The sequence below is a fragment of the Mandrillus leucophaeus genome, unplaced genomic scaffold (assembly GCF_000951045.1).
Source record: "Mandrillus leucophaeus isolate KB7577 unplaced genomic scaffold, Mleu.le_1.0 Scaffold276, whole genome shotgun sequence".
Lineage (NCBI taxonomy): Eukaryota > Metazoa > Chordata > Mammalia > Primates > Cercopithecidae > Mandrillus > Mandrillus leucophaeus.
Genome location: NW_012102876.1, coordinates 1,349,118 through 1,363,173, shown reverse-complemented (window position 1 = coordinate 1,363,173; position 14,056 = coordinate 1,349,118). Strand labels below are relative to the sequence as shown.

The window sequence follows — 14,056 nt, the reverse complement described above, 5'->3', positions numbered from 1 at the left end:
CCCCAGGGCCCTTTTCTTAAAACCAAGTCCCATGCAATAAAGCACGTTTATTTCATGCAACACAGCTTAGTTAATGCTTATAGTTCCAAATACTCCGGTTTACTAGGTACAACTCAATCGGGAGTGCCTAGTATAAAGGAACATGCACAGCACAGCAACAGAGAATGTTTATCACCAAACACAAGGAAGTAAAGGAGATGCAAAGCTATGGTAGCTAGAGGAGGATTAGCTTTCCTGATTTCAGTTCGAGAAAAGCCACTTATCTCTACAGTCCACTAGTTTGGAAAGGCATTTGCCCTTGGCTGTGAGATGATGTTATATTCAAAGTAAGTCATATTAATTTCTAGGCTTGTCCAGGATCAGGGGCTGGAGTCTTCCCTCAATTGTAGTCCTTTCCTTAAAACCAGTTCTAAGCTTTTGCATTTATTTTATTAAGTAATTGGATAGCCCTGAAATATGAATTTCCTCCAATCTCTTCCACTTTGCAAACTCCAGAACCGTTTGACCAATAAGTTAAAATCCAGAGGAGGACTGACTGTGAGCTAAGGCTTCAGACATGCAAAGCGCACAACCCTGGGAAACAGCAGCATCTGGGACAGGAGGCTCCCATTACTACACATGAGGACGTCATAGGTTTTGCAAATCAAACACACACAGAAAACCAGTAGTAGCCCAGGTTGGACACACTGTATGGGTTGCACAGTTGAGTGAGGACCCAGACCAGGGAGCCACCTGTTCCTCTAGCTTGCATACATTTATTTCACACCACCTCAGGCCACTCATCATTTGCTTACCTGCTCATTGTTGCTCTCCCACCATTCCCCATACTCCCTTTGGGGGTGAAACACTCTATTTCCGACTTGTGCTGGGCCAGTCTCCTGTCTTTGTACCTGGTAAGCATGAACAAGGACAGGAGCAAACAGAAAGACGTGATTGTGTGCTTAACTGCCAGGCTGAGGAAGGGCCGTGACTGTGGAGATGGTCACCCTGTGTCAAAACAGGGGTTCCTGCTTCTCAATGCAATGACCAACCTTTGATACTTATTAAATGAATGTGATGGCATATGGACAACATCAGGGATGATGTTGTTACTTTTTGGTTAAACCACATGTAACCCATTCTTTCACATTGACTATTAAACTGTGAATGTGTCACATTTAATAGTGAATGGTAAAAGGTGTGCAATTTCTAGCATCTTAGAAAAAGGTGAATATCAATCAATACATTAGAATCTATTCAGTGCTTACCATGTGTCAGACATTATCCTAGAACTTTACCTAAATTGTATCCTGGCAATAGCCCTGGACCAGAGGCTTTGTTATTTCCATTTTACTGATGAAGAAGCCTAAGATTATAGAGGTTAAGTAAATGAATCAAAGATTAGTTAATTAAGTAAGTGGTTGGGTTGGATTTTGAATACAGGGAATCTAAGTTTAGAGACCACACTTTAGCCATTATAATGTGTTGCCTTCCATTATCAAGTTTTTAAGCTAATTATTATCTTGAACAAACCCTCATTGAGTGATACCATTCTGGATGTTGTTAGACACTGGTAATAACAGAGGAGAGAAGACATGTTCTTTGGATATGAAAAGTTTCTATAACGATTAAGCAGAAGTTTGACTGTCAGTACTGGGATGCCTCCATTATTAGAGTGTGGCTCAGACAGCTTTTGTATTATAACTGGCAGTTCACCGCCCTTTGAAGATACCAGATAGTTCATCTAAAATGAGTTATGAGATTCCCAACATTACTCTTCTACATGGTGCATCAAGATGAGTTCTTGTACCTCAATGACAGTTTTTTGAGCTAACATGATTTCACAGAAATAACCTCTTTTACTCATTGGTTTGAATCTGTGAGGTTGTTAAAAAAGAACTGCTATTTCCATTTGCCAGATGAGGAAGCTAGATTTACTTAACTGACTTCATGAAAGTCACAAGCCTCATCAGTAGAGAATAACCACCAGTGGAGCTTGCAGGGGCCCAAAGCTCTTAAGGTTTTATCACCTTTTCACTAAGCTAGAGCCTGGTACGATACCACTTCATCCACCTTCCTGGTATCCAATAGGCTATGATAAAGGGAGTTACGATTATAAGACATATTTACCTCAGTACAGTCACATTCTTTTTAGTTTATTTTCCTGCTGTTTCAAAAGTAGTATAAAATAAAACAAAATGTAACAAAGTCATCATCATTATTGATCCTGGGGCAGAGGCCTTCCCCTTAACATTTCCCCTTCTAAAATGTTTGAAGTGTCTAGTATTTGAAGAAAAATGGCTTATTACATCAAGCAAAATGAATTTAATGGATTACCTATTTAGTGGACATTAGTTGAGCATTTATTAAATCCTATGTAATGGACTTTGCACTACAGATGTAAAGATAAGTAATCTGCAGGCCCTGCCTGATAGAACTTACATAAGAGTAGGAGAAGGAAGGAAAGAAGAAATACGTTCACAAGTAACTTTACATGTAGGCATAAAGAAGAGAGGAAAAGAACTTAGGGACTTTGTTAAAGGAGGTAAATCGTCAGACCAAGCTAGATTGAGTAGACTTAATTTTACCAAAGAAAATACCTTAGAAGTACCAATGGCCAAATGATGCTCCATGTTTCAATGTAAAATATTTTGTGCTTATTTGTGAATTGGATTGTTCAACCAAAATACTGCTCTACAGCTCAGATTAAAAGAATATTGATAGAATAATAAATTATTGGTGGTCATTCAGTTCCTTACAAAGGGATCCTTAACATATTTTTGAATATCTTCTCTTAGGCTAATTGTGAATTAATCATTAAATATTTCACAGATGAGTTAAGAAACCTACAGGCTTCATGCTTATAAGCTCTTCTCTCTCTTTCTCTTTCTCTTTCTCTCATGACCGCACACACTCTGCCAGGTGACCTCTGTTTATGAAATATGGAATGGATCCTAAGCCTCCTATTCTATCAAACTCTAACCTCTGTGAAGAAAAGGAATGCTTACACACTGCTGGTGGGAATGGAAATGAGTTCAGCCACTGTGGAAATCAGCTTGGCAGTTTCTCAAAGAACTTAAAACAGAACTACCATTTGACCCAGAATTCCCATTATTGGGCAAATACCTAAAGGAATATAAATCTCTCTACCATAAAGACACATCCATGTGTATATTCACTGCAGCACTATTCACTATAACAAAGTCATGGAATCAACCTAAATGCCCATCAATGGTAAATTGGATAAAGAAAATATGGTACATATACATCATAGAATACTATCCAGTCATAAAAGGATTGAGATCATGTCCTTTACACATGGATAGCACAGGAGGGTATTATCCTAACCAAACTAATGGAGAAACAGAAAACCAAGTGCATCATGTTTTCATTTATAAATGGGAGCTTAACATTGAGCACGTATGGACACAAAGGGAAAAATAGACACTGGGGCCTCCTTGAGGGTGGAGGGTGGGAGGAGAGTGAGGATCAAAAAACTACCTACTAGGTACTATACTTTTTACCTGGGTGATGAAATAATCTGCACATTATGCCCCTGTGACACACGACTTACCTATAAAACAAACCTGCACATACACCCCTGAACCTAAAAGTTTAGAAAAACAATAGAAATGACAAAAAACAAAAAAAACCTAACTGCTTTTGGTAAAAACTTTCACTGGCATATAAAAAAGAAAATTTCAAAACAAACAATAATAACAAAACTCATTTTAAAAATGTGAGCAATATCTTGACTTTTTAGAACTTTCAAGCAGTTTTTATATTCAATGCAAGCTGAAAATGGCATTAATGCAGAATGGAAAACTCATCATTGCTTTCAGATAGGACCCTTCTTGCCTGTCTGTACCTGTAATTATATTCACCAGATATTTAAATAGACCACGTTTTTATTCATTCATTCACTTACTCATTATCCCATTTACCAGTAATTTGCCGTTCAAAGTTACTAATAGCTTTAACAGTCTCAACTGTTGAGTTTAAAAACTGAACATTTTGTTTTCCAGTTGAGTTTATTTTAGAAGTATGGAATTGTCAATTAAAAATAGTTTAAGCTTTTCAGAATTTACAGTTGATGAAATCTCAATTTTAAAATTTCATTTCTTTTACATAATAAATTTATATATCAGACACTAAAACACACATACACTCATACTTGCGAGGCACTGTTTTAAGTGTTTTGCAAGTATTAACTCACTTTTCAAATGAAATGTTTAATTTACTATAGTTATATTCAAAGTTATAATAAAAAGTAATAATGACAAAATATTGAGCATGTCAGGCTGTTTGCTGTACACTATTGTAAATTATTAAAACAACTGTACAAAGCAGCTGCTATTATTCTCATTCTGATGAGGCCGACGCTGAGGATCAGTGTCAGTAAGCCCAACATCATGTGGTTTAAGAACAGGGAGCCCAAGGTTAAAAATCAGGTTTCTCTGATTCTAAAGCTCATGCTATTTCCATTATTTTTTCCTCTAAGTGACAATGTTACTATGTTTAAAAACAAAATTACAAAAGTTTATTATTTACCTTTTCTCTCCTTGACCCCGTTTTGCAATTAAGTAGCAAAGTTATCAAGCACAAGCGGTAGAGGATCTAGTGATAGGACTTTAAATTTTGTTACTTCACTTAGGTCCCTATATCTGTACCATGCAGGTTTAGTTTACATCATTCAAAACCATTTACTGAATAGTCCATGTGCTGGGCACTGTGATAAGGAGCACATGGGTGACTATGTCACTGATAAGGTCACAGCCTTGATTGAGAAGATGAAATGTAAACAGATAATTTCCAAAGAGTGTAAGAAGTTTTATTATAGAAACAAATACAAGAAGGGCTACTTAATCCATACTAGATTGGCAGAGAACACTTTAGTGAGATATGATATGTAAGACAAATCTGAAAAATTGAGTAGACATGCACCGTGGAAAGATGAGTTAGGCATAGGAGAGAAAATCAAGTGCAAACATGTAGAGAGGTTTAGCAGCATGGTATATACTGGGAAACACTGTTTAGTAATTTTTATTGTAAGAAGTATAAAATAAGAGGAGGTCAAAGGGGAAAGAAGATGGAGAAGTATATAAAAATGATGAATTTACTAGTTGATTATGAGATGTCATTGTGGAATCTTTATGCTAGATAAAACAGGATCAGAGTTGACATTTAGATAAAATGCAATGGACTTGGAGGAACAAAACTAGAGATAGAGAAATACTACTACAATTATGCATGTGAGAGATGATAAGCTAATGCTTAGGGTAGTGATAATGCAGATGAAAAATAGAGTACAGTTTCAAGACTATTTAGAAGGCAAAAATGAGTAGGATTTATTGGATGATGAGTATAATTGGGAGAAGTATAGAATGCTACCCCAGTTAGATAGTGCAATTAACTGAGTTAAGAAAATACAAGAGAAGGAGTATATTTGGGGAAGGAAATAAAAAGCTTCCTTTTGGAATATTTGATTTGAGATACTGGTGGAACATCCAAGTGGACATATTCAGTAGACACATGAGTATAAACATTTGGAGGTTAGAGGATTGTTATACACAGGGGAGCTCTCAGCATACCGATGGTTACAAATACAATGAGAATAGTTGAAAAGACTCAGAACAGGAAAACTATGTAGACAGTGGAAAGAAGAGGTGAATAGCCATGCTCCTTCTACCTGTCCAAAAACTTTCATAACACTGTTAATGTAAGTATTCCCTTAAAACATTTACTGAAAAAAAATTTTGATGAGTGCCTTTTATATGCTAGACATGGAGTTCAAGGTTCTTCAATCTTACAAACTTATGTCTTCTTATAAACTCTAGATTTCTAGATTTATGCTCAATACAGCTTTGACACTTTATAGGCCAGAAGCTTGGCATGAAAAACTCTCACAATAGATTTAATAAATGTCAGAATGTCTTATTCTGAAGTAAGATTTGGTTATCTTCTCTAAAGATTTTTGTTGTTCTTCTTCTTGTACCTTCTTTGTCAAGGAAGTTCTAGCTCCTCTGTACTCAGTTCTACAAGAGCTCATGTTCTTCTGGTAAATCTAAAAGATATGTAGGTAAGAATAACTTAGGATTGGATAGTAAATGTGATTTTCCATTATTATTTGGATCAAAAATTTCATTTCTTCACCTCAATTCCTCTTTCCTACCAATATCTACTGAATATTGGGTTACTGAAATTTCTATACTGGCTATGTGATTCAGAATGCATAAGTGAGTGCAGAATGAAGTGAAAGACTAGAAGAAAATAAACAAGTTTAAATAATATATGTGTATATTAGGTGAAATAGCAGATAGATGGAGAATTATGCCTGAAGCTGGCAGAAAAGGAGAGATTTTGATATTGGAAATAACGATGCCTTATGTGAAGTTGATCAAGTCTGAGTAAGGGACCAGTAATAGGAATGTTAAAATGTGTTAGAACTGGGGGAGAAAAGAAGTTTTGTACTCATCTGTCCTTTATACAAACGCTAAATTCACTGAGAATGATAGCAGGGCTTGGGATGGACAATACTTTACCCAGAAGTTGACAGTAAACAGTAGTTATAAATGAAGCTAAAAGATAGAGGGATAACTACATTCCATGAGTCTCAATTGAATCAGTTTTAATTTTCACATTTTTGTACGAAAGGGTGTGAAATATGTCTGGAAGCAGCGCTGAGTTGCTGACCTCCATCTCTGTGTCCTGTGAAACACGTGATATAGAAGAATAAGTAACTTTACTTGAGAGAGATACAGGGGTAGAAATGTCCTTTGGAGGGAACTGGGTTTCAGTTTAAGAAAACAATAATAACAGAGTATTTAGTGATAGAGGTTGAATAAGAAGGGAGGTTTATCATTAAATAGGAATTATAGACAGGGCCTCTATATGGTTTGGAAGGGAAAGGTCAGTGGATGAAGCAAAGAGCAATATATAGAAGTCGAATTTACAAATGTGCTACAATTTATGAGATGCTAGGAAGGTTCCATTGATGAATTCTTCCCTCATCTTTCCCTAATGCCAAGGAGCAAATGTTTTCCATCCTCTACGAGTGAGGACACTCAAGATGCAAATGCTATTGTGAATAAATATCCCATGGCATATTTCGAGACATGTTTTCTGATAGATATTGCAGACTATCTGAGAGCATATTTGGTTAAAAATGAGTGGGGAAAGAGCCTAAGCTTCCTAGAGAGTTCAAGAATGGAGGGGAAAAAACACAGTAAATGAGACAGCTAAAGGCACCCGAGGCACATTTCCCTTACCCCAGTTTGGTCATAGGCTTATCTTCCTCCAGGTTTTGTTCTTTCCAATAGATAAAATTGTCTTAAAAAAGAATTTTCTTTTGCCATTTTCTCTCTCACACTGACGTCTACTATGCCCCACAGTCTACCCCTTGAAGGAGCATTGTGCTAAGTCTTGTGAGCACTTAAGCTCGTTTTCCATTCCTAAGCTAGTTGTCATTCAGCTTAGTGAAAACCACAGGGAGATATTTTCTTATATGTGTAGAAACCACAGTATACCTATTTTACTTTATGCTATAATGCTTTAAACTATTCATAGCAAAAACACAGCATGATTTCTCTAAGAAGTCTGTGAAAGGGAGTTGGAAAATGTTGCATATTTCACATATGTCTTTTGTGTAAATTTTAGTAACTCAATATGGAATGGACAATAATGAGGCAGGAGGGTAAGACTGGGGAGTAAGTGGGTAGGAGTATGTTCTTCAAGGAAGCCTCTCATTTAAACCAATATAGATGCATCCCATTTACAAAGCAAATTTAAATTCTCTCTTTCCTCAACTACTTTCTATTATTTAGAATAGAAGTATGGTATAAGCAGAGAAAAACGATATGGGAGGAAGAGCCTTTTTGGCCAAGAAAGTGCAAAAAATAGTAAAAGTTATTGAGTGAGGGACATTTGAACTATAGTCATATGACAAGTCGCTATGAATGTTATGGAAAATCCTATAAGGGATTTTCATACCAAAATTGCAGTAAATATGGCAGAGTTTTAAGACTAAGCTTGAGCAAAAACATGGAAATCCAGAGACTTAAAGAAAAATGACCACGTGAATTACCCTAAATGTAGTGCCTGCATTATACAAGCCCTTAACCAACATTTTCTGAGGGAATACCTCCATGAATAAGTGAACAAAATGAAATTGTAACTTTAGGGATTATCAAATCTCCAACGGGCTTTGCTGTTATTTGTTTTGTTTTTAATAATAAATACAAACCGAAGACATTCTGTACAAGTTGGTCAAAAGATCAAGGAAGATGGAAAATATTAAAGATGTTTATGGAAAATGGTAACTAATGTAGAGAGTTTTAAGATAAAGTAATTGAATCAATCCAAATGTCCATCAGTGACAGACTGGATTAAGAAAATGTGGCACATGTACACCATGGAATACTATGCAGCCATAAAAAAGGATAAGTTTGTGTTCTTTGTAGGGACATGGATGCGGCTGGAAACCATCATTCTCAGCAAACTATCGCAAGAACAGAAAACCAAACACTGCATATTCTCACTCATAGGTGGGAACTGAACAATGAGATCACTTAGACTCGGGAAGGGGAACATCACACACCGGGGCCTATCATGGAGAGGGGGTAGGGGGGAGGGATTGCATTGGGAGTTATAACTGATATAAATGACGAGTTGATGGGTGCTGACGAGTTGATGGGTGCAGCACAGCAGCATGGCACAAGTATACATATGTAACAAACCTGCACGCTATGCACATGTACCCTAGAACTTAAAGTATAATAATAATAATAATAATAAAAAGAAAAAAAGAAAAAAGGAGGAAAGAACAGACTTTTTCACTTGTACATTGTAATCAGTCAGCACATACTGTAGGCTCCATCTGCAAAACATACCTAAAATCTGACCATTTCTCACCAGTATTTATTACCCTGGCCCAAGCCACCAATACCTTTTAAAATCGTAATAGTTTTTTAAACTGGTTCTGCTTTGTCCCTTATAAATTTCCCCAACCCTGACCAAATCCATCCCACCCTCCACCCAGCAAGCAGAATATCCTGTCAAAATAGAAATCTTTTCATATCATTCCTCTGCTCAAAACGCTGCTACCCATTTCTCTCAGTAAATTATGAATTTTTTAATTATGTTTTACAAATCCCTACACTTACCTCCCACTCCCTGACTATCTCTCTGATCCCCAAACTCACTTTTTTCTCCTTTGCTCACATTGCTTCATCTACAATGATCTTCTTGTTGCTTGAAGACACCAGATATCCTCCCAGCACAGTGTCTTTACTTTGGCCATTTCCTCTACCTTTAATGCTTTCCTTAAAAATATCCTCAAAGTTTAGTTCTTTCAAATTTTTGCCTAAATGTCACTTTCTCAATACATCCTGCCATGACCACCCTATTTAAGAAGACAACTACCACTCTACTCTTTCTGTTACCATTTCTTGCTTTTATCAGGAACACTTACATGAAATAATTTATATTTTACTAATTTATTTTATTTATTCTCTCTTTTCCCCAGTGGAATCTGTGATAGAATGCAAGGTCTATGAAGGCATGGGTTCTGTACTATATGCTTCACTGCTATCTTCCCAGTGCCTATGATATTATAGGTAATAATATTTATTGAATGTGGGTATGCATGAATGATTGACAAAAAGGAGAATTATAAACCAAGAAATTTGCAGAAATAATGAGGAGTCAAATGTTAATCCCGGGAAAATGTCTCCAGAACACATCAGAGGTCTTCAGGCAGCCCCTTCCATCACAGATCTGGAGGCCTAGGAGGAAAAAGTAGTTTCATGGGCCAGGCCTCGGATTCCTGAGCTGTGTGCAGCCTAGGGATTTGGTGCCCTGCATCGCAGCCACTCTAGTTATGGCTGAAATGGGTCAACATAGAACTCAGATTTTTGGCTTCAGAGGATGCAAGCCCCAAGTCTTGGCAGCTTCCATGTGGTGTTGAGCCTGTGGGTACTCAGAAGTCAAGAACTGAGGTTCAGGAACCTCCACTTAGATTTCAGAAGATGTATGAAAATGTCTGATGTCCAGGCAGAAGTTTGTTGCAGGGGTGGGGCTTTCATGGAGAACCTCTGCTAGTGCAGTGCAGAAGGGAAATGTGGAGCTGGAGTCCTCACAGAGTCCCTACTGGGGCACTGCCTAGTGGAGCTGTAAGAAGAGGGCTGCTGTCCTCCAGATGCCAGAATGGTAGATCCACTGACAACTTGTACCATGTGCCTGGAAAAGGGGCAGACACTCAACACCAGCCTGTGAAAGCAGCTGGGAGAGAGGCTGTACCCTTCAAAGCCACAGAGGCAGAGCTGCCTAAGACCATGGGAGGCCACCTCTGGCATTAGCGTGACCTGGATGTGAGACATGAAGTCAAAGGATATTAGTTTGGAAGTTTAAGATTTGACTACCCTGGTGGATTTTGGACTTCCATGGGACCTGTTGCCCCTTTGTTTTGGCCAATTTCTCCCATTTGGAATGGCGGCATTTACCTAATTCCTGTATACCCATTTTATCTAGGAAGTAACTAACTTGCTTTTGATTTTACAGCCTCATAGGTGGAAAGGACTTGCCTTGTCTTGGATGAGACTTTGGACTGTGCACTTTTGAGTTAATGTTGAAATAATTTGAGACTTTAGGGGACTGTCAGGAAGGCATGAATGGTTTTGAAATGTGAAGTTATGAGATTTGGGAGGGGCTAGGGCAGAATAATATAGTTTGGCTCTGTTTCCCCACCCAAATTTTATCTTCAGTTGTACTCCCACAATTCCCATGTGTTGTGGGAGGGACCTTGTGGGAGATAATTGAATCATGGGGGCAGTTTCCCCCATACTGTTCTCGTGGTAGTAAGTCTCATGAGAGCTGATGGTTTGATAAGGGGAAACTTGTTTTGCTTGGCTATCATTCTCTCTTTGCCTGCCGCCATCCTTGTAAGATGGGACTTGCTTCTCCTTGCCTTCCGCCATGATTGTGAGGCTTCCCCAAGTTAGGTGGAACTGTAAATCCAATTAAACCGCTTTCTTTTGTAAATTGCTCAGTCTCGGGTATGTCTTTGTCAGCAGCGTGAAAACCAACTAATACGGTTATATGGAAGACACTTATTTTTAAAAATATTTGCCTTTCCTTTGCATTGTCACATTCTTCTTAACAAGCCATCCCATCCTTACCTTCAGGATGTAGACACTGATTCGACTAAGATTATAATAGTAATTATCAGATTCACTTGTCACTTTACTCATCAGTTTTAGCCAATGATCATGGGAGAGAGTCTTCTGGAGACTTCTGAGAACTATTTCTTTAGTACTAATAAAACACTGGAAAACATAGTCTCTTTTTTCTGTGGACAGTGGTCTGGATCTGATACCTGACAATGCTCCAACCATATGGCAGGCATGAGAGAAGCTAAGTCAACATTTCAAAAACTGTGGTCCAGTGATTCAGTGGTAGACTGGAAAGGTCAAAGTAGGTCCTTGTGCCATTGTGTCCTTTGAGCTATTGAATTAGCCTCTTTAGTGTCAGAAATTCTTTTTATGTGAGATTAATTTGCTTATCATTTAAGCCACTTTGAGTTAGGTTATAGATTTTCTGAGGCTGAAATCCTCCTATCCACTGTACTTGGTTTCATTAGTTTTTCTCCCAAAACTGAGTCTAAGAATTTCTGAAATTGTTTATAGCATTTACTTAGGTTTAACTGCTTGTAAATTTTGTGTGTCTCTCTCTGTGTGTGTATGCCTGTGTGTGTGTGTATATGATGAATCTAAAGAAATTACTACTAACAAATAGTTTAGTTTTACTTAGATGTTTGTGTTCTTTTAAATAATGCTCCTATCTGTATGTACCATTTATATAAAATAAGTGTGAGAGTTAATAAGTTAGATTTGTAAGTAGCAAAAAAGAGAGAGAGAGATTGTTTTCTCAATAATCTACACTTAGAGAAAGCCTAAACAATTGGTCCTTATAATCATGGAACAAATAATGCTTGTTCATTTCCTGAAAGCTAGGCTAGTTACAGTCATAACTAGTTACTGTGGGTTTAGCGTTACATTCTTAAACTGATTAGGTAATGGGAAATGATTCGGCTCATAGCACTGAAGCCTTATAACTACTCTGAAAATGCTTTTGTTCACATATATTGAAGAATTGGCATGGGCTTATACATATTTAATAAAAATTGTTTTCAATTATCTTTTGTGTAATTTGAATAAGAAAGTGTCACGCACACAAAAAAGAAAATGAACCTCAGTGTGCTTATGTGCTTATTCCTTATTAGTCAGTGACAGATCCATATACAAGTAGTCCTGCCTCAACTCAATGATGATTTTGGAATTCCTTTTCAGGCACCATCTTCTTTGAGACCAATTATAGCAAATTTTGGAGCCGGTTTTTATTTTTTATCTCTCTCTTTCCCTTTGCCTCCCTGGCCTCACACAGAATTTTTCTGACTTTAGTTTTTAATCTTGACTTTGCTATAGTTATTGTATCCACTTCCCCTTTGTACCAACACAAAGCTTTATAACAGCTTTGAGCACATTCAATTCTGTTCCCATGTTGGTTCCTTGAACACCAGCCAAGACCTCAGCTTTTCGACCTCAGGCGAAATTTGGATCAAACATCTACCCCTAGATGATATCTTTAGCGATCACCCAGAAACACAGTTTATAATTTTAAAACATCTTAGGGAAAATATATGAGGTAGAATATTGCACATTGCTTCTTATTCTACAGATTTATTGCCACATTCCTTTTAGGACCATCCTAATTTTGGATCTTGGCAGTCATAAAGTGAAGAGAGAAACTATGGTGCAATATACTTTTGAATAGCATTCACATTATTATAGAAAAACTTTCCCTATATCATTTAATTTTCTTAACAAACTCAGCAATGTAATTATCCCCATCCAGCAGATAAGGAAACTGTCGCTCAGAAAGCTTCACAATTTGGTCAAGACCCCATAGTTAGTAAGTCTCAGAAGTGCCACTAGAAACCAGATGTTTTACCTCCAAATCTCATGCTCTTTATTAACAACTTACTTTTTTCTTCATTTTGTGCTTAAAAACCCCTAATTTAAATAATCTGATGGCACATTGGAGGGACCGAAAAGGTTGTGCATAAAGTTAATAGTGTATACTTAGTGGAGCTAGGCTTTGAGCACAATATACGCTTATTTTTTAAAAGGTCAAATTTGATTACATAATGGTCAAGTGGGATAAATCACCCTCTGGGCCCCTTGCTAACATGCAAACAGATTGGCATTTCTCTGGCTGGAGTTTTCCTAGACAGAAATACACCAAAAATCTGAAGGCTGTAAAAGAGGCATCACTGAGAAGACCTGACAATCAGTTTCGATGTGTGGGATACAGTGTGATAGCAGAAGACAGACAGGGACGAGGTGGTAGAATATTTTAACAACTTCGAAGTGTTACAAAGAGAGCTGAAGGAAAGCCCAAGTCAGCCTTCCAAGTCAAATTGATTAGAGGAAAATTCTAGATGAAGACAGAAGGGAAGTCATTACGGATCTTTGGGTTAGAGGGAAAGAGTGGAGCCAAATGTAAAAAGATCAATATTATGCAGTACTATTGCAAAGTAATTCCTTTCTTCAGTATCATCTCTCAACCTTCTATGTATCTATATATGTAAATATATTGGAATGATTTACTAGATATTCCATCAGATCTTGTGGTCTCCATGCACAGAAAAACATCTTTTGCCCAGACTTGAAATGTCAACTTGATTCATTCAGATAAATCAGATTAAAAACAAAAATTGAGCATGATTAATAGCTCCAGAAACTAATGGCAAAGTGAACATAAGTTGCAAAATGATTTGAGAAATTGCCAGGTAACATAATTCACTGTGTTCTATGAAAATAACGGAAAGGTAAAAGCTGAAAAGTAGGGGAGCAATGCAAATAAGGAATTAAAAAGTAAAAAATCAGCTGTATTGACTCAGTAATTCTAAGGAAACAATTCAACGTAAGCGCAAAGGTTTCTGCACAAAGATTTTTTTCCTTCAATGTTATAGAAAACAGAAAAAAAAACCCTCAACAAAACAAGAACAAACCAACCACTG

The 14,056-nt window shown here is 37.2% G+C and overlaps 1 protein-coding gene across 1 annotated transcript in view; it reads right to left on the bottom strand.

Moving 5' to 3' along the window:
- The window catches only part of GRM5 (glutamate receptor, metabotropic 5), a 610,214-nt gene that overhangs the window by 19,881 nt on the left and 576,277 nt on the right, over nucleotides 1-14,056 (bottom strand). The window contains exon 9 of the mRNA XM_011984895.1: nucleotides 795-890. Within this exon, the coding sequence (XP_011840285.1) occupies nucleotides 795-890 (96 nt within the window). The remainder of the gene's footprint in view (nucleotides 1-794; nucleotides 891-14,056) is intronic.